The 21,793-nt window shown below is 41.6% G+C and overlaps 1 protein-coding gene across 1 annotated transcript in view; it reads left to right on the top strand.

Annotated features, from left to right (window-relative positions):
* The first annotated feature begins 214 nt into the window (after positions 1-214).
* The window catches only part of plxna4 (plexin A4), a 172,893-nt gene continuing 151,314 nt past the window's right edge, over positions 215-21,793 (top strand). The window contains exons 1-2 of the mRNA XM_079455328.1: positions 215-680; positions 14,363-15,677. Coding sequence (XP_079311454.1) covers positions 14,463-15,677 — 1,215 coding nt within the window. The 5' untranslated portion in view covers positions 215-680; positions 14,363-14,462. The remainder of the gene's footprint in view (positions 681-14,362; positions 15,678-21,793) is intronic.

The raw sequence follows: 21,793 nt of genomic DNA, 5'->3' as shown, positions 1-21,793 counted from the left end.
TTTTCCCCTAAATCCCTTATAGGGCGGAATGAATGCATTATAGAAACATAAAAAGACATTAGTGTGCAGCATCCTATGCATCATTCATGCAAGACGCGCGCCTTCATTGCAGCCAATGAGATTTTACAATTAGCCCAATCCGCGGCCAAATTCTGGGTGTCACTGCGGGCGAGTTAGGAAGGTTCGTAGAACAAGTCAGTCGCAGCGTCTCAGCAGAAAGCCACTGACTCACGCCTCTCTAGTTCTAGAGAGTCAGCTGCGAACCAGCAAACTCCAAGACAGCCGCTCCGACTCCGAGCTCCTACTGCAGCGCGCACGGCACGTTCTTTCCCACGCGCGGGATCCCAGTAACGCGGTTTCAGTTCTGTCAATCAGTGCGTCATGATGGAAACTATAGCGGCAGTTTTAATGGTCACCAGCGCTTCGGTTTATTAGTCGCAGAGGAGGACACCGCTCAACGCTGATGGGATTCTGCATCTCTGTCGTTTCTTCCCGAGGAAAATAAACGCGGAGGATTTTTGCGGCAATTACAAGCAAGTCAGCCAGAATAGAACCAAGTGTTTTAATGTTTTTAAAGGCGTTGTTTCTGGAGTAAGTGAGTTGGGATTCCTGCGAAGGTGCCCATCATCCGCAGTGTGAGCGCGACTGCGGCGGTGAGGTGAAATCCGCAGCGGGAACAGGTAAGCGCTTGACACGGGACAACCGCACCACCGGATTGCTATTTTAACATTTCGAACTTGTTTTTCAACGAAATTGTGACCCGGAAAGGTTGTTAATGCAGGTAAGCGAGGCGCGTTACCTGTTATGTAGTATAAGGGCGTGCTGCGAGGAGGGCAATGCACCATACGCACCCGTGCGTTAAAGGATTTTAACGTTTTACTCTCCGGATATCTCTTTCTATATAAAACGACACGTTTCCAGGGAAGTGCACTGGCATGATGAGATCTGAAACGTTTAAAACAAGTCATTCTTTATAGAAAACGCATAAGCGCGCGGAGTGCCAACGAGTCTCAGAGACTTGGCGTATTTATGTTAAGAGGAGCGTTCGTCAGTATTACGAGCGCCTTATGATTATATTATAATACATGACTCGATTTAAGACTTGATTCATGACTTCAAGTGAACTAGCGCATCTTTCTCCGCTATTTCGGGATGACAGTCTATGGCTGGGCAGGGAGGATGGAACGCTATTGACGGGATGGTGGCATGGGTGATTTATTTTGATAAGGAACGCGGGCTTGATAAAAGGCTTGAAGAGGAGATGCGCGTGCCGCGAGAGCGTTAACTTGAGAAGAGCGCAACTTGTAAGCCGCGTGAGTGAGCGCTGCCTCTCGGCTCGCGCTGTACCTGACGGCATGAGGTGGAGAATAAGCGCGTGTCATGCGAGAGATTTTACCCTCCGCATTTTTGGCAATGGTTGGGACCTAGTTATAGTGCGTCAGTATTTTATGAATTTCACCAGGGTCACCAGAATGTTGAGGTCTGGTTTAAACGTCCTTGATGTCCCAGTCATCTCATTCCAGCCTTATCTGAAAGTTCCTGATTATGATTCATGTTATGCATTAAACAAAACTCTCCTTTAGCGTATTTAAATATGCTATATATATATTTATGTACGCATTTCATTGAATTTATAGATGTGGATGGATTAATAATCACCCTCATATACATCCGAGCTCATGAACAGCTGCATGTCATGCATCTTCTGCTCCGATCATTCCGTCTAATAGTCTCGTGACCTGAGCGATCAGAAGCCACATTTCTTGCTTCAATGCAACATAGAGCACGTGAGGATGCACGTATCTAATGTTAGATGGATGGTGCAGATTCGCTGCTCTCACATGCACAGAATGGACCTAGTCATCATCATCAGGCACTAGTGCATCGGTGCTGTCTGATTGACAGATGCTGTTCACTACTTTACATTTAATTTAACGTAGTGTTGACTGCTGCGGATCAGAATCTGTGGCGGTAATACAGTGTGAATCTGAGCGGTTCAGCAGCTTAGATGAATTCTATTCATAGTGGGACTTCACAGCGTTGACAGCAGAAGACTGTATCTCGAGATTTCATCTTTGTGTTGCGAATTCAAGGCGGTTGTGTTAATGAAGTATTTGAGGCATTGTGAATAGAAGAAAGTTTTGTTGGCTGATAAGAGATAGTTTCCACTTGGGGTTGTATACAGTATGTGTCTCTATGCAAGTCTGATTTAGATGTTAGTGTGAAGCTGTAGGTGAGTGACAAAAGAATTGGAGCATTGCCTGCATCGCCGTGTGAGTGTGTGCATGCAAACTTCTATTCTTTTATTCGCTCGTTCCTGAAGTGTGTGCGTCAGACAATTTGCGCATAACGCTCAGTTATGCAGCCAAAGTGCCCCGGAGCTTCAAGGAGAAACGGCAACTACCATCAGACTGCGATAAAACACAAAGCTTAATCATTTCAGCACATTCCTGTGGAGTTTTGGCCTTGAATGCATGACGGTGTGCTTGTCTGACTCCCCCCACCCACTGAGCTTTCAGAGACCTTAAAAGCACCACGCTATCAGCAAGGATGAATGTAATATTGACATAAGATCTTTCATCTCTCGGTCAAAGTTGGAAATAATAATGTTCTGAGAGCAAGCGAGTTGGATGATTAAAATGTCATAAATGTTCTAGAGTTGTTAGTTAGGACGAGAGTCTTGTGGATTGAGCCGAGTGTGTGTTCACACGCACTCCAGTATGAGCGCAGAGTGGGTGAGATGGGTTGTGCGAGTCTGAATGACTGGTTTGGGAACTGGTGAATCACTCTCTCTGTCTGTTCTTCCAAAGAGGTGCCGCCCACTCTGTTCTTATAGGAGGTTAATGGGCTTTGCCAGCCAATCAGGTTGAAGCAGTGCTATTGGAGGGCAATATAACAGCATTTTTATAGGAGTATCTATTGCTTTTTCTGCCACTAGCGCTTATGGGTAATTGACACAGGAATGATGAATGGTGATGATGTTTGGGTAGCATTTTTACCCCATTTAGAAAGGTGATTTGATGAGCTTGCTTGAGGAAATTAATCTCCAATAAGGTGAGCGACTAAATTGCTGACCATCTAATACATTGGTACGACACAACAGCGTACAAGAATCTTAAAGGAAGAAAAATCAATGTTCGTAAGCTGGTGTGTATATAATGAGACTCTGGTAGACTGGTTTCCTCAACCGGCTTGTTAAATATGTGCGGCGCATGCAGTCTGTCGATTGTACAATGTTTCTTACTTTGCCTTTATGATTGTGTTACAGCGGTTGATAGGATTTGTGTTAGCTTACAAACATATTTTCTGTGTTCAGAATCTTACATTTTCCTTTATGCATTTGGAAAACGATGTGGTTTTGATTTAGATGATAAGTTTGTGCATGTAGTACATCATAAGTAAAATAGAGACAGTGTACTGGTTTTAAATGCCACACTTGCACTGGTAAGGACTTTTAAGTGGACTATTACTCAATATTTATTGTAACAAAAAGTAGACTCATAGGACTGAGGGTGTCATTCGGCACAAGGCCAATGTCAACGGCTCTTCATGCAATTGTACATTATATGCATGTCCACATGCTTATGTCATTGTCAATATTATGTGTATAGCTGGGTGGGGATTATCCGTAGGTAAATGTGTGAATTGTGAGTGACAGTCCTGCTTGTAACATCTTCAGAATAGACTCCCGTCGCGCGTCCCCACATCCCGGCACGAGTGTGTGCCGTAGGATGTGTGTCTGTGCGGATAATGAGAAGAGAGTGATTTCTAGCAGTATGAAGCTTGGCTTCCTGTCAGCACTGTTGCACACGTGACTACCGTTGTGAATCAGCGGGCTGTCTGTTTTTTTGAGGGTGCGTTACGTACATCTTTTATATCTTTTTACACCACTGCTTTCCCTTTATCATGTGAAACTGACTGTTGTTTTGTAACAAGCTTTAGCCTTATGCTTAGGTGCAAATGAACCAAGACTGCATTCTTCCACGTTTCACTAGCACCTGATATTTATAGTGCAGATGATCAGAGACAGTATTAGGAGATGGAACGCTTAACTTATAAAAACAAAAATAAAATGTGCTTTTGAGCACGACCCTCATGCTCTGTTTGGGGTACTGTGAGGTGCTTTGGATAGAAAGGCATATTCTAATTGTCAAGAGCTCAAATTTGAGAGCAGAACGGATGGAACACCGCACAGTGATTTTGGTGCAGAATGCAGATATTCCCAAGGGTTAGGTCAGGAGGATTATAATAAAAAGAGAAAAAACAACATCCGTGTGGCGGTTTTATGTTTGCCTCTGCTGAGCCATGTGTGACAGGTAATAAATTAGTTTTGTTTCAGATGCACAAAATGATTTGAAACTGCAGACAGGTTTGCGTGCCTTATTACTTTTGCAGGGGACCTTACTGTCTGAGATTGTCTGGCTTATCTGATAGAAATATTATATTATAGTCTCTGTTTTAACACAGCAGAGTCACGCCTGGAAACGCGAACAAGATTTAAATGTGATTTTTCTGTTTTATTTCCTGCACTGTCTTGAGAGTGTGAAGGGAAAGTTAAAAAGCAAAAGGAAGGATAGGCCCTTATGCAATGGTGCAGTCTTTCACGGTTTCTTGAGCTTGTTTATGTCATTATGAACAGCGTTTGAATGCCCAGCTTGTGTTTTATCATTTTATGGTTAACATGAATGCAGGAAGTCTTTGGCATCTCTTGATACCTTTCATCTTAATGGCTTATTTCAATTGTCATTTTCCATTTGGCCAATGAATGTGCTTTAAACCGAATATGGCGTCCGTGGCCCTAGATGAGAATGTATTAAAATGTTTTGAGGTGAGTCAACTTCCTGTTGACTTGAGCTCGACTATTGTGTAGTGTTTATCAAGAGCCTTGACGTTTTGTGCATTATGAGTTGCAAAGGTAGGGTCTGACTCACCTTGACATTAAACACTCAGGGTAGACAAGTAAACCGTATTTTTTACTCCTTTAATTCCTGAAGGCACAGGTGAACTCATTCAGCAAAACGCAACCATGCTGTCGGTGTCTGTACAGTACAACAGATGCGTGTCGACAGTTGGATTCGTATATACAATCTGTGCATGGACATGTGTATTTATGATTTTCTTTTTCTGTGTTCTGTGCATTAGGCATCTCTGTTGTATCAGCCAGCTACAGTCCCTCTGCCACCCACTCTCACATCTATAAGTGTTCCCATGGAAACATGGGACTTTTAGCTCCGTTATCGCTCTTAATGTCTCCCCCCTCCACACACGTGTACACACACAAATTACGATTGCGGCGTGAGCTAGAGGGTGCTAGTGAGTCTGACACACTGATGTGGGTTAAGTCATTTAATGCAAATAATCCTGTAACCAATAACCAGGTCAGAACATTTTAATGAATGGCGGACACTGAATTGAGGACTAAGCCAAGATGCCTCATCCCTGCTTTATAGACGTATTTCAAAGTTTTCAATAATGCCATATCAAGTGCATTTTTTGCTGTCACACTGACAGGGAATTACAGCTGTCGAACGATCTTCTCCAGCGGCTTTTTGTGCCCCTGCCATCCCAGCGACTTCAAGATAAGGGCTTTCGAGCCCTCATTGGACACTTTTCACAAGGAAAATTTATTTGGCTTGGCTCAGCGAATGCAGTCAATATTAGAATCTTGTCAGGGTGATTCATGTTCGCTTCTTTTATTGCAGCACTACGGGACGAAACATCCTCTTATAGCAAGATGGAGAGTAAACAAGCGTGCTACAGGTTATTTCCACTTTTCCAGTGTGACTGGGATTGAGCCAGTGTAGAACATCGGCACAAGCTCAATCCGAGCCCTCAGCGTAAGAGCCTGAGGGGTTGGATGGATTCACTCACGTAAGAGATGTGATGCGTTTAAGCATGTTAAAAATCAAAACTAAACAGCCCGACCAACTGCAGAGAGGGAAAGAATAGAGGAATGGATTACAGTTCCTTTATCCCAAACCACAGGAGCCCCTGCTGAAAGCCCTCCCATGTTTACGCCGAGGGCTCTGAAAAACAGAGCAAGGAAGGAAGGTAAATAGAAAACAGAATAGAGCGCTATCTTTGTGTTCTGACTCCTGCACGGAGATGAGTAGGAGAGGAAAACTGGCGCCAGAGGGCCAGCAGAAGGATCGCACTGTAAGAAAGTTGCGGCAAAGTTCACGAAGAGACTCCGCCAGCATCAACGGGGCAGCAGGCAAAGCCTTCTCATTTCCAATTGATTTGTATAACATTCATGTTGATGAGGTTGATTTTTTCCTGCACTTATGCAACCACTGCATATCCTCCACTTGCTGCTATTGCACTTCTGGTTAGACAAAACTATATTTTGTTGACTTGTACTTAATGTAACTTACCATAATGAAAAAGATCAATCTAATCTCATCTGCATGTATTTTTGCAACGCTTGAGTAGTATGTGATCTAGCAGTGGTTTGACAATAGGGTATCTGTGGTGAAGTCTGCTACATGAAAACGATGGACGTTGGTGCATCGTTGTTAACCCGCATCATCGAAACGTCAGTCTCGTGTTCATCATTATCTCTGCATATGACGCACATGACGGTTTGCCTCCGGGGCGTTGGCAGTGTGAAATCTTCACAGTATGGATGTGTGTGTTCACACAAGTGTTATTGTCACCAGCACTTGAATGCTGGCATTCAGGGGGATCCTACTCCTTTGTCCGTGTGACTAGGGAAACCATAGATTAGACACAGTGATGGTTTTGTGAGATGTATTTGCTTTTGTGTTTGGCAGTTCATAAACGATGGTAAAGGCTCGGATTCGGATGTAAAGTCATAATGCTGTGTGTGTGTGTGTAGTTTATCAATGACTCATTCATTTGGAGATATTTGGGAGAAATCATATTTAAAATGTCTGAGTCATTTCTTAAAGTCATTCTTATCAGTAGCTATCGTTGTCAGAATAATGTCTCATTAGCATAAGTTCCTAAGCCTCGACATAAGACGAAATCGACTGCGCTCAGCATGATTCTTTATTACAGTAGCTAGAATTACAGCGATGAAGCTTATATAAATACTGTTAAATCTTATATCATTGTGTGTGTGTTTTCAATGGCCGTATCAATTGTTGGAGAGAGAAGCAGAGAGCAAGTCTACTTGTTTAGCATGTCAAACTCTGTCGGATTTATGTGCAACAGTTTTGCCAAGTCACCTCATTCTTGAGAACGCTCTATAGCTTTATTATTGAACTGGGTGACCTTGTCATGTCGCACACTTTTACAAAGAGTTGTCATGTCAACTCTTTTATTTGGTGCATCTCTACTCGTAGTAATATATGCAGACGCAATACTTGTTCTTGGTTAGAGGCGTGATTTTAGACGCCTTCTGTTGTGACCTTTCAGAAAACCGTTTCCCTCTCTATTCTCTCTCCCTCTCAGCCCTTCCCTTTGGTTAATGTTGACCGGTGATTTATCACTTGTGTGAGTCTGTAGGAAAATGGGTTTTCTCCTGTAACAGAGGCAGTGCTGACAGATTCTTTAAAACCTTGCTTTGCAGCCTCCCTGGCAATTAGATTGTGTTTCCAACCCGTTCCACTGTCTTCAATTGACTTCAATGTGGCTGTGATTTATTTTAGACCTTGAATCTGCACACATTACTTCTTCCAGAGTACTGGATTTAAAAGAAAGTGCCAGACAGGGTCTTATTGCATTTAGGGTGTATATTAGGGTTCAGATGTCATTTAAAGTACGGCTATTCTCAAAGCAGGTCACTGCCAACACAAGGGATGATCATTTAAGTAATAGCAAGGACATGTGTCCACTTTTAATGGAATATTTCACCCATGAAGTTAAATTTGTATTCTTTATCTAAACAAAAAAGTAGAACTATTTCAGGAATCCTTGTTCAACACTTGTTCAAGCCATTGCTGTTAAGTCATGGTCACCATACATGTATGCACTTATGTTTGACTGAAGCTGAAGACTGATTGAAAACCAGATTTGGGTGAGCACATTTTTGCATTTAAATTGTACCATTTTCACCAATGTATCATACAACCAACAATTTTCTATAGAATCAAAAGTAATTATATAGCCTATACATACAGTATGTTGGAATATCAGAGACATCATATAAAAATCCAACGTTCATTTGTACAGCATCTTACATTTCACCAGAAAAATACCAGATGGTGATGGGATTGTGTGTAGAGAATGTGAGGGTAAAAGTTTATCACAGCTGAATCCAGTCATGTGTGTCAGACCCCATTCCTTTACACACAGATTATTACACACCCCCACCACAGGGGCGTTGCTATGGTCGGAAGGGATAGTAAGCTTAGCCCCCTGAGAATAACATTCAACATTACTTGAAGTAAAAAATAAACTTATTTAGTTTGACTTTTTTCTTAAATTTATGCTAGTTTTTCTTAACCCACTGGTAGATTATTTAACTGGTAGCTTTTTAAACTTGGAAAAGTCCAGTACACTGTAAAGAGTCTTATCTTAAAATGATCAGAACACAAAATTCTCTTGAGCATATAACAGTGACTTAACATCATCATCTCATTTTTGACAGAGGTGTTTTTTTAGAGGGTTTTGCATCTGAACTCTTTATATGTCGATCGTTATAATCATACATTTCATCAGTAATGAACTGTTTTCAAAAGATGAGGGTCTTAAGCCCCCATAGCCCACCCCTCACAACGCTACTGCCCCACCATACAGACACACAAATTAAAAACACACTTTATTGGTTTATAATAATCAGTACAAAGCTAGAGATTATCAGGCTTTCATGTCTAAAATTCTAATCTTGGGTCAAGACCATTCAACACAATCTAATCCTTTACAATTGAAGCTTAGTATTAGTAAACTAGTCACCAAACTGTCTGAAAAAGCAATTCTACCCGTTCCAGTGTCAAACTGATAACATAAAGCTTATTCCCTAAATACATCTCTCAGGTATATCATATTCATATGAATAATTTCCCATGTCTCGTACAGTTTAAAGGCCCTATGATAGGAGAGGTAAACTGAGTTGCATTTGGTATTTGAGATCATATCTCATAACTTTATTGACGTTTCCATACTTCATTATTTGGTTCTTAACTGTGGCATTTGCCTTTGGGCTCAAACGGTTGCTTCACCTCTATGAAGTCCTTCAAACTAAAACATTCATCAGCACCTTCTAAACATCTTTCCCATAGTTGATGTAACAAGGCATTCATTGATGACAGTCAATCACCTCCAGTCTCCACCGCCAGTCGGCCCAGAACACATCAGCACTGTATTATTGACTCTGCTGTGTGGGAAATGAACTTTTATGATCTCTGATTTATTACCTGCATCGGTGCCTCTGAAATTCCCCAGAATTGCTTTGGGAAAGGCTGAAGGGTGGTTGGGGGGGGCAAGGTGTTCATGATCTGCTGTCACTAGCCGATAAAAGCCATGCATGTGTGTGTGTGTGTGTGTGTGTATGTGTGTGTGTGCACAGTGATTATGGATTTCTCATGAGCCATTTTTTAGACATCTAGTAAATGTATGTGTATCATAGCGGGGGAATTTTCACGTGATGTCATACAGTCTGAAATTCACAACATTATGATTTGTGCATGGATACATTGAAACTGGAGGTGGCTATTGTCTTGATTTAATATGCTGAACTGTGCATTCGTCTCCCGGCAAGTGTGTGGGTCATAAATAAGACATCATCTGAGTGGTGACCTCTCATGACTGTCTTTGAAAACAAATCAAGGAGTTACGGAGAAGTTCACAGAACAAGCTGGGAGAGAGGGAGCAAGAGAGCATAACACAGCAGCAGGATACTAAGAGCATATAAAACTTTCAGTATGCAGGTGTAATGTGGTGAGACTGACAGAAGCCGAGGGTGAATTTCAGTTGCTCCCGTTTCTTAAATGGAGGTAGGTGAAAGGAGAGGCAGCGTGGAACGTGTTGAGACTGCGAGTAAGGACTTTAAGGTGAAAGACGGAGGACCCGATTTGTCGAAAAGTTCTGCATCCGATTTTCTCGGGCGGCTCGGAGTTGAAAGGGGATGATTAAAGAAGGATACGGGTGGGGATCAGCAGTAACCCGGTAATACATTATTAAATCAATATCTGGGTCATAATATAATAATGTTGATATTTGCTTTGTTTGAAAACTGTGATATCATCATGTTTTAGTTCTTTCTCTCAGATCTGTAATTGGATTTTGGCTGAATTGTGTATGTTTTCAGACAGTTATGTAGAAGTTGTTCAGTCTGTGTCTGGTTTTGCTTTGCTTTACCGTCTTGTCATCTAAACGAGTATAACATTCCAGTTTTTATCTAAAGATCATATCATTTCCCCATCCTATCACAACCAGGTCATTAAGGTCGATTACTATTTTGTGGTCTTCCTGAGATCGCTTTAATTGAATTCAAGGCCTCATCTAGCCATAGTAATGAGCGGCAAATAAGACATTTGTTTACATGAAAAACTGGAGACGACTGACAGCGGCAGGAAGCAGCTCTTAGTTTAACCTAATAACAGGATGCCGATGATGAAGATCAGTAGCTTTCCTATAGGCTTCTTAATGGTATCAATGCATCCGTGGAGTGCGGTCAACACTGAGTAACAGGACAGATAGAGATGGTGTAGACACAGACGAGTATGTCTGTCTTTGTTAGATGTAGCATGTGGGAAAGAGCTGGGTGTTTGTTTGATTGTGCACACATGACTAGCTGTCTATTTTTGTGTGTTTATGAGCCAGTTCAGAGGGCTTCGGTCTTGACGGGAGACATGTGCCTGCTCAAGGCAGCAAGTCTGACAAACACATTTTCAACTTCGAGTAAGACCCCAGCTTCTTTGATGATGCATAGAAGGTGCGAGAGTGGAAAAACGGGAAGGCAGATTTTTTGTGTGTCGAAGAGAGAGAGTCGGATGGAAAGCGGTTGAAAGCGTATTTGAACCCAGAGCTGCTGTGGAGGATTACAGTCCCTCTGATCAGAGTGAGAGAGGAAATATAAAGAAGTCGAAAATGGGAGAGAGAGAGCAATAAAGAAAGAGGACAGGCAGATGTCAACACGTCTTTCAGATCCAGTGGATTTGTCTGACCAGCGTTGGGCTCAGTTCATCGCTTTGAAATACCACAACACTGGGAGAGCTCTCGTTCGGGCTAGCTCATGGTTTCGAAAACAATCAAAATAATGTCAATAATTTCAAAAGCGCAACTGATGTATCATTCTTGACATGTATGACCTGTTCACACAACGCACTGCTCGTAGTTTGATCTTGACATCAGAGTCATTGCATATAGTTTTACTTTTTGAGATAGAAGATTTGTTAGTTTTGTGTGCGCTTATTTTCTTTATGATATGCCTTCGTGGATCGGTTGGTAACTTTTTTGCTTTTCTCACTATAGTTCTATATATTGTTGACTACATAACCAAATTTTCAAGCACTTTATGTCTAACGGTGCATTTCAATCCATCTTTAAGATTCTAATTGACATTGGGAGTTAATCACATTACATATATTATTTGTGTAGAATGTGCCCTCTCTCGGGCATCCAGAGGTCCCTTAAGGTTTATGGTGGGCGGAGCCTCTTCACCCTCTGGGAGTCTGTGGATAATTAAAACCTTTATCTGTGTGAGCTCTGTGTGTAAACACGGCTCCTTTTCTTTCCGCCATCCTTCTGTCGCCCTTTCCTCTAGACCCACATGAGGGATGAATCCCTCCATCTGTCCACGGAGGGATGAGAAGTGAAGCCTGTATTAATGAAAGTCTAACGGGAGGGCACGCTGGCAAGCGTCTGCGCGAGTGTGTCAAAGAGCACGAGATTCCTCGCGGATGTATTTGTGACATGTTGTAATCAAAGTTGAATTGCACTGTTGTGAGATAATGCTCTGAGATCAGCGAGGATAAATTTGTGATTGTAAGGATGCCCTTGAACCCCCCACCACCAGACACATACACACTCACAGGGTGTTCTGATGTGATTTCAAGGTTGAGTGTTTGCAAAGCCTGAAGAGGCTCTAGTCAAACACTCCGGGTAGCTTCAGTGCCTTACAATCTCTTTGTTGGGCAGTTGAAATCAGCACCACCACCAAGTAGCCCGTGACTTTCATTTGACCTCATTTGACACTCAAATGTCCTGGGCTGTCACTTGAAATGCAAATAAATATCATGAAAATGGTGACTACCCCTGGTTTAACCCAACGCCCCTCCCCCCTCTTTGGTGTCAACTGACTTTGCCATAGTGGTGCCCAGTATGGAGTCTGTGGCATTGGTGGCAGTTGTTGCACAATTCAGCCAGAAGTCCATTAATGAAACAGTCAGGCTGGACATGGCAACGGAGACAGCAATAAATTCAAACATGGCTATTGATTTCATTATATTGTTTATTAATTGAAGAAGGCTTGAACTTGTCTCCTGTTAACCTTCTGATGAGCAGTCATTAAAAACCCAATGTCACGAAGACGGCATATGAGCAAACACGCAAACTCTCGCATTGATTTGGCAACACGGATGCTTGGAAAGTCATTTCTGGCTTAAATTTAAGGTCTTAACCTGGACAGCTTTTTCTCGGCCATTTCACATCTAGCCCACAGCAGTGTGAAATCAATACACCCATGTTCTGTTTTTCCCTCCTATTTTTCTTCAGTGCAGAACTATTTCCAGCGGTGGTCCGACGTGCTGCTTTCAGAAATGCTGTGATTCAGAATTACATATTTTTCTTGTTATTGCTGTCTTACTGTGATATTTCTTTTAGTTAACTGAAAGAAATGCATCAAGTGAGACTTCCTCCGTGGCAGCTGAATGCTGGAAAGTCAAATAAATTGAGCGAGAAGCGTGAATATCCAAGTATTCATCAAGTATGCACACACACAAACACTCATACCCACACGCAGCCCGGACCCTAAATGTGTTGTTTCCTCACATTCCCAGAAATGCTGCTTGTGTGTGGTATTAAACATGACTTCATTAGCAGTCTTTGATGTGGCTACTCAGCATGTGGTCTCTTGTCTGTGTGTATGTGTGTTGCTAGTAAGCTTTCCAAAATCTTGCCAGCATGCTGGGTATATCTCCACTGGCCCGAGTTTGAGTGTTCCCGGCCCGGAGGTCAAATCATGTTTCCTATTCAAGATACTGGAACTTCTGAAATGAGGCCAACTGGAAATATTTTGAAGCAGCCTATGGGAAGAGTCTGGCCAGACCCTTGTTTTTGGATGACCTTGCAGATCTGTGGATCATTAAGCCTACTGCTAAATTAGAAGGGTTCGCATGAAAGCTATCCAATCATTGACATATAACTAGCATGCACAGTTTAGTTGGTGTGGAATAGGTGATGCTTTTACTGTGCTTTATTTAGCGACTGGGAATAGATGCATGCTTTTTTGAAGGGTCATGGTGTGTTTTTTCCTTAGCTTTACAAAACCATCTCTTCCTCCGTGCATGTTTTTCCCCACCTCATGTCTAGTTTCTTTCTCACCTTAAATGTAATCGTAGTAAATTATACCTGCTCTAGCATTATGAAGGGCTTGTACGCTACAGTTTTCTATCAGAGAAAATTATCCCCCACTGCTCAGATTACATATGGCTATATTTTCAACCCTTTCCATACACATCTACCTAGGCTGCAGACCCTAATATAAGTCTACTATGCCTCTGAGTGGGCCAACTCCCGCGTCTCTGCTTTCTGTTTCAGTGGCTAATCATTGCTGTGAGGTCCATACCCTTCACTCTGTATAATGTATTAATGGCCGCTACAACAGCAAAGCGTTGATTTTCACATTCGCAGTGAGCCTCAGTACTTTTGGGAAAGCATATCATGCCATTGCTAGGTTGGCTGCAAGGCCAACAATTGGCTATCAAGAATAGGTTGAATTTTGTGTGCAGACCAGAAAGGTGGTCCAAACCTAATTAACTTAAGGATAAACCTTTATGTTTTTGATTTGCACAACCTTTAGCAATTCCTTCTAATTGACCCTGTGGTCTACCACTGTTCACATTGCAGGCATGGCTATATCAGTGAGCCACTTCTTCATATTTGTCAGCCGGTGAGCTGGGCTATCTGGAGAGATGGGAAACTTCGGCAAATCATATACAGGGGGGAGAATCAATTAGAAGGCCAGAGGTCCAGCTGTGAGCTGTGGCACAAGCAGAGAAATTGTGCCCACACTTGCTGTTAACTCCTGGGGCAAATGCATTATCCCATTGAGAATGGCATCCATTCATGCCAACTGTCAGCTCCCAGAGCGCCCTTTTCAATCTCATTTACTGGAAAACTGTCATAATTTGTCTTCTGTGGGCTCACCATATTGTGTGGTGTTGAATCTAGTTGTATTTCTTTTCAAAGTCTATATTCACAACACTAATACTCTTGTTTTTTTCTCTCTTTACAGGTACAGAATGTCCTCAACCTCACGAGAAGCCTGAATACTTATACCGCGTACAGGTAGAGAGCAGTGGACAGAGACACTCTTCCCCTAAGGCACAAGGACAATGGCTTCCCACAACAGGAGATGGAACTTTGTAACTTTTTCTTGCTGCATCATTGTCTTGTTGGTTCCCCTCGTGGCTCCCAGGCCCCAACAGCCTTCAGCGGCATCCATAGTACTTGAGGAATATAATACATTCCGGGCGGAAAACCCAGAATGGACTTTTAACCACCTGGCTGTAGATCGCAGAAATGGGAATGTGTACCTCGGGGCAGTTAATCGCATCTACAAACTTTCACCTGAGCTGGACGTACAGGTGTCACATCAGACCGGTCCGGAAGAGGATAACCGGAATTGCTATCCACCCCGTATCGTCCAGCCTTGTAGCGAACCACTCACATGGACCAATAATGTCAACAAGATGCTGCTCATGGACTACCGTGAGAACCGGCTGCTGGCATGCGGCAGCCTGTACCAGGGTATTTGCAAGCTGCTTCGCCTGGATGATCTCTTTAAACTTGGAGAGCCCTTCCATAAAAAAGAGCACTACCTCTCTGGCGTCAATGAGAGCGGCGCCGTGTTTGGAGTCATTGTGTCTTACGGCGATGCCTCACCCGATAAGCTTTTCGTGGCTACAGCTGTTGATGGAAGGCCGGAGTACTTCCCAACAATTTCTAGTCGTAAGCTCACCCGTAACTCTGAGGAGGATGGGATGTTCGCGTACGTCTTCCATGATGAATTTGTTGCCTCTATGATTAAGATTCCTTCAGATACTTTCACGGTAGTGCCAGACTTTGACATCTATTACATCTATGGGTTTAGCAGTGGAAATTTTGTCTATTTTCTCACATTGCAGCCTGAAATGGGGGGAGGCCCGACAACAGGGTCTTCCGCAGCAGGACGTGAACAGGTGTACACTTCCAAACTGGTGCGACTTTGCAAGGACGACACAGCGTTCAACTCGTATGTTGAAGTTCCTCTCGGTTGCGTAAAGGATGGAGTCGAGTATCGCCTGCTGCAGGCTGCCTACCTGTCCAAGGCTGGTTCTATCCTGGCACGATCACTGGGCGTAGGACCCGATGATGACATCCTTTATGCCGTGTTCTCCAAAGGTCAAAAGAGGAGGCCCAAAGAATCGTCTCAGGAGTCTGCACTCTGTGTGTTCACTTTGAAAGAAATCAACGAAAGAATTAAAGACAGGCTTCAGTCCTGCTATAAAGGAGAGGGAACGTTGGATCTCGCATGGCTCAAAGTGAAAGACATCTCATGTAGTAGTGCGGTAAGTGTACCTTTTTGTACCAGCTATGGGCCATTAGAATTACAATACAACTCATGATGGGCACTCTAGTAACTCACTATGACTCACTGTTATTATTTATTACTGTTGTTAAATTCGGGGCTAGTCATTCAATTCAATGCAAATTATAGTTTTAGAAATGAGGGCATTCAATTTTTAAGCAAACTGTAGAGCTAGTTTTTGAAGGATAAAGACCCAGAAATCTGGTATTGCCTGCTGGCAATGTATTACCTCTTGCGATCAATTACCACTGGCTGTGTTTCTAAAAAGCTTTTTGACAATATGGAACAAGGTATCGGAATAAAATCGTAAAGGTTCCCTGGAAACAAAAATGTTCTACATTCTTTTCTGAACAAAAAGGATTTGTGGGCTAAATGATTCAGACTAATATTAGACGAGTTTAATATTTTGAGGGAGATGATTTTGCCATGTACTGTAGTAGATGCATTTTATCTGTAAGATTTTCACATTACTTGTTCTTATTTTTTATATTGATTTTAACACGCATTGAAATGTTTTAATACTCCAAGCCGTGACAACATAATAACTATCATTTTGAATAATCCTGACTCGCCTGATCCAATAGGTTTTTCTTCCATTCCATAAAAGGGTTAAAGTGTTGGACACTCAGTAGGGGGTTTCATTTTTCTTTTAGACAAGCTGAAGAAATACAACATTGCTTTTTCTTTAAAATGCCAGGGAAAAAAATGAGTCATTACCATACATGAGTCCAACACCAGACCAACCTCAACTTTCTTTCAGAATTCTGTCGGTCAAACGCTACAGCAATAAAATAATGTTAAAGTGGTAGTTCACCTAAAAATTCACCCACTTTTCAAACATATGTGACTTTCTTCTTCAGAACACAAAGAAGATATTTTGAAGAATATTGGTAAACACAACAATGGCAGTACCCATTTACTTCCATTGTAAGTTGATGGGTACCACCATTGTAAGGTTACAAACTTTCTACAAAATATCGTCTTTTGTGTGGAGAGGGTGAACTAATAAAAAATAATGTTGTTTTAACATGCCCCCATGGTAATACCATGGTATAGGAACCTATTTTAAGAACCTATCTGATACCCTCTGCCATGGTAAAACAGTAGTTTTAGCAACACAGTAAATGTGGTAAAAAAAGTTTTTTGCGAATGGTCATAACTCATCAGGAACAGTTAAAGAGGCTCCACGCACACACAAACTTGATGGCACTCATAAGAATAAATGGGAAGCAGATTGTGTGAGAGTACTTTCCGATAGGTATATGGGTGGAGTGAGGAGGAAAGGGAGTTATGTTGAGGAATGATGCTATTTCCGCATGCGCTGCAGTATGGCCACTGCTGCATAAATTAAAGAGCAAGCGACACGGCGAGGGAAGAGAGAGATGGATGGTCTGCATCTCCTCCTCCGGTAACTATGGCTACTAGCTCCTCATTTAAAAGCAAGGCAAGTGTAAGAGAAAGAGACAAGTGAGCTCAAACCCATTGCATCTGAGACTGATAAATGCTCTGTTGTTGTGTGACAAGACACTTGTTCAGAGACACATGTGACGCTGAGATGCACCGTCATAAATGTATTACATGAGAAAACATGAATTAAAAATAATTCTTAACAGACGTTCCAGTTCCTGAATGACAGAATTTAAAAAATATTTCTTTACCAAAATGTAACTTCTTCTACCCCTTGTGTGATGATGAAATTAAGGCAGAATGGGCGGGGAAAACATTATTAAGCAATAATATGAAAGTATATCATATTACAGAAGCTAAATGCATTGAAAATACAGTTTGATGTTGTCTTTTATAAAGGGATTAGACTAGAAAAAAGCAGCTTCTAAACAACCCCAAATCGCCTATGCACAAAACACCTACTCGTAAACTGATTCCAAACACTCGCCGACCAAAACACATGAACGTACATATACAAATAGGAATGTTTGAAGCCATCCCAGTGCAGAAGTGAACGACATCTCTCTCGTGCACTCCTGCCACTGTAGTTAAATGCTTTCGGGTTGCGGTGTTCCTGGATACTCGCTCGTCAGGGCCGCGTTGACAACATGAAAAGTGGGGAATGACAGGAGCGGGGAACGGCGCTCGAACTCGCTATCTGCACGCAGGAGACGGATGCGTTACTAATATCATTCGCATGATTTTACAAGAATCGCTGTTGTTGGTCTCGGATGGGTTTGCGGTTTAAATAAAACATGAAAATCTGCCTCTGCATGTGAATGTTGTGGGAGCGTTCGCATCTTTTAGGGCACTGAACACATACAAGCTTCAGAGCATAAACCAATGAGCAAGAGAGGACTTACGAGGTTGTGCGCTCAGGGAATGGAAAAAAACCAAGTAGGGACTTTGTAGCTTTTGACTTCTTGATATGAAAGTCTAATTAAGTAAGCAGAGAAGCGCAGTGAGATCAAGAAAGCCCCTCTTCGTGAACGCGTAGATAACAGTCTCTCAATATTCAGCTCTCTCTGCTTACGCTGCATCAACATGACACGATAGGGATGCAGGTGGGGTAAAGATATGAAAGTGATGTATATCTTAATATCCTCACTGTGCCCTCTGCGGATATGATAAGGATATTATACTGTGAAATATCACGGCGTAAAGTATAAGCCCGGCTCATAAGAGATATATCTGTAGTGCCGTCCAAAATACAGGGGTTCGCTCGCAGTCATATTCATCACGGGCGGACACATGACACGGATGAATAGCTTTTTGATGATTATAGATGCATATCTGAAATAACAATATAGAAAGAAACGGGAAACGAGGCCTTGTGTGAGAACATTTAACAGAAATTCCTTGTAACGGTCACATACAAATAAACACTTGTATTTTATAGCATTCAGTGTTATCATTACAGACATTTGTCATGGTCTGTTCTTTATGGTTAAAGAACTCAAATAAAGAATTAATGCAGTTATGTGTGTAGGGAGTTTTTGTGCGTTCACGTTTTTAAACACAGAAATTAAAAAAGATAAAAAATGTATGTATCTCAAGACACCTGCTTTCAAAAATCATATCGAACCAAAAATACATTCGTTCCATCCATTCAGAGGCAGTTTTTGTCAGACGTCAGTTACCACGGTAAATTATAGTAAGGGTTGATTTGTGTGTCAAGCCAGAGTCAAGATGTCTTTGTAAAGGAAGCAGTGGCACTCTAAATGCTTCGCTCACTCTTGCAAGCTTTCTGTCGGCCTTTCCTCTTATGCTGTGTGTTTCTTTCCGGTTAATGAACAGATGAGCAGCTCTCCTGCTCATTAGGGCAGTGCGACTGCACGAAAGGGCCACTGTTAATGTCAGATGTGACATGCACACAAACTCACAATAGAAGGGGTGTGCATTTCATCGTGCGTGTCACAGACTAGCCATCTTCATCAGTTCATTAAAACGGACTTACATTAAACCGGACTGGAGTACAATAATGAAGTCGTCTCTCACACACATACGCTGATGCAGTCACCATCATTAAAAGAAGATTGCATGTCTTTGAAACATGCACTGCTACATTAGAAGTGCACCCTTAATTATTTATAAACAGGACTTGGTGTACAAAGTATTCATTTTAGTGGCATCCAGAATAAAGATTTGTGTTTACATAATATATGTCTGTGTACAATGCATTTTTATTCATAACAATATACACATACATGCAGAGAATGTTTAAATGTGAATTGATAAAAAATGTTTAAATGCTTGGTAAATATAAATAAATACCTTTAAATGTTTCCTAAATATGTATGTGTTAATAAATACAAAATTAATATGCACTGTGCACAGAAATACTGTATATTATGTAAACACAAACTTTGCGATTAATCACGATTAATGGTTTGACAGACCTCAAATATATATATTTTTTGTTATTGTTATAGTTATTTTATTGAAATTATACATTATGTGTAATATATAAATATACATGCAACACACAAAGATGTTATATACAAACATTTATTTTGGAATCTATTAATAGTGGTTAATCGATTTGACAGCCCTCATGTATTTATTCATTGTATGGTTTCTGTTATTTAATAAGAAATCTATTTGCAAGATTCAAATGTTTTAACTTTTTGGTTTTTCACTTAATTTATTTATTCAAACTATTTAATTTTTATTTAGAGATTTTAAAGCTGGGCCCTGTTCCCTTAATCCCGAGTCCAGGGTTCGATAAGTCATGCTCACAGCTTTGCTCCCACGGGGTTACAACTGGCAGCTGTGCGCTGCTATTTAAAGATCAGACACACGGAGGGGGAATCCAAATGGAGAAGCAGAGAACTGAAGCCCACTCAAAACTACTGTAGCTTCAGTTCAGCCAGACATCTCTCAGACTTCCCAAGTGCCTATGGGCCCAGACAGATGAGCGTTTAAACCTGAACAACAAAAGACAATCTCATGTTTGTAGGACGGTTTGTTTATCTTGTGGATGGCATTGTTTGCAGGACGGTTTGTTCATCTTGTGGATAGGATTGATCTCCGGGCATGGGCTTTTCTCACAGGAACATGCTGTCCATAATGTATTTTTTTAGTTGTTAGTTAAAAAGTTTCCTTCGTTTGAAAATGTGAGAACTTTGTTCATTTTTAATGATTTGTAGAACATGGCATGCAGTGTGTGCTACTGAGGTGTTGTGCTTTTATCCTAGTAGGAGAGAAGATAATTTCAAGGCATTCTTGGAAAGAGAACATCACAAATGCATAATATCATAAGCGTGGAAGGCTTGGTATCTACCCATAGATCACGCTGTGCTGACATCTGACCTATTAAAGAAAATGTCTGCCAGCACCCCATGTTCCCTGTGTCAGCAGAAAAAAAGTGTGAAAATTACGCACGGTGAATGTCTCCTGGAATCATGTAAATAAAAGCAATTCTTGCACTGACTGTGTGTTTTTTTTTCATTCATTAAAATGTTCCTGAACCCCCGGCTCTCTTATTCAGACATTGCGGACTGAAAGATAAGAATATTGCAAATGAATATTGGGTCTGTCATTAATATTCATAACCAGCTCAATTAGACGTCATTAAAATCAGACTATGGCTGCTCTCTTACAGCTGTCACTCTTTCTGCATTCTCATTACATCACATTGCTAAATAATTCAAGCTTTTCACCCTCCTAGACACACCAGTGCTTTTTATACTACAGACTGTAAAATCAGCTGTCAGTTCTCCGTATGTTCCTTTTTATTTGCATGAAATGAAACCTGATTTAGAAGGCTAAATTCTGTAGTGGATATACTCCGCCGGTAGTAGTCTTGATTTCTCTTAATTAACATGACTTCAGTTGGCAGCCAAGTTTCACTCTGGTCAAGATTTAAACCACATTTAAGCACTTTATGAGATGGTGTGACATGGTTTTAATCAGTCCTGTGCACTGCGAGCACTGCATATCCATTCATTAAAGTCGATCTCCAGGTTTATTTGCCTCAGTAATTACATCTCCCATCGTAACTACTGCAGCAAAGGTCATAATCCATCATAAGATCGTTATCTCCTAATCAGACTAAACTCACTTTACATGTAGATGTGAAAAGGTCACGTGCCCCAGCACTTGTCGGGTAGCGTCGGCTTTACCTTTCGTTTCGAAGGACTATATAAGTGTTAACGTGCGGCATTGCATGTTCACGTGCATGCGTACGCAAAAAAGTAGATCCTTGTTGACAAAAGTGAGCATGCTTAGACAAGAGCTTGTTCACAAACGCAATGAGATGCTGAGCTGTTTTCCTGTTGTACTGCTTTTGACAGTTGAGATCATGCAAAAACATGATTTGCATCACAAACCCGGCAGCTTTTGCTTTCTTGAATATTTCACAGATGCCGAAACAAATAAACAATATTTTGCAGACGCACGCGCACACAAACATACAACCTCAGATGCTTGTCAAGCATGTGGAAACGCAAAACTGGAGTCTAGTCACAAATGCTGACATTTCACATTTAAGGGTGATGGAGTGCGTGATGACATCATCGACAGCGACTGCATGTTTCTGTAATCGAGCTTTACTCAGCCAAATCAAACAAATGACTCTTTTCGGATTGGTCTCCTGAGCTTTGCACAATGAAAGCTCAGTTTTTTCATGAACCTCCCGTAGGTCCGGCG

The sequence above is a fragment of the Barbatula barbatula genome (assembly GCF_947034865.1).
Source record: "Barbatula barbatula genome assembly, chromosome: 4".
Classification (NCBI taxonomy): Eukaryota; Metazoa; Chordata; class Actinopteri; order Cypriniformes; family Nemacheilidae; genus Barbatula; species Barbatula barbatula.
This window is presented reverse-complemented; position numbering and strand designations above follow the sequence as displayed.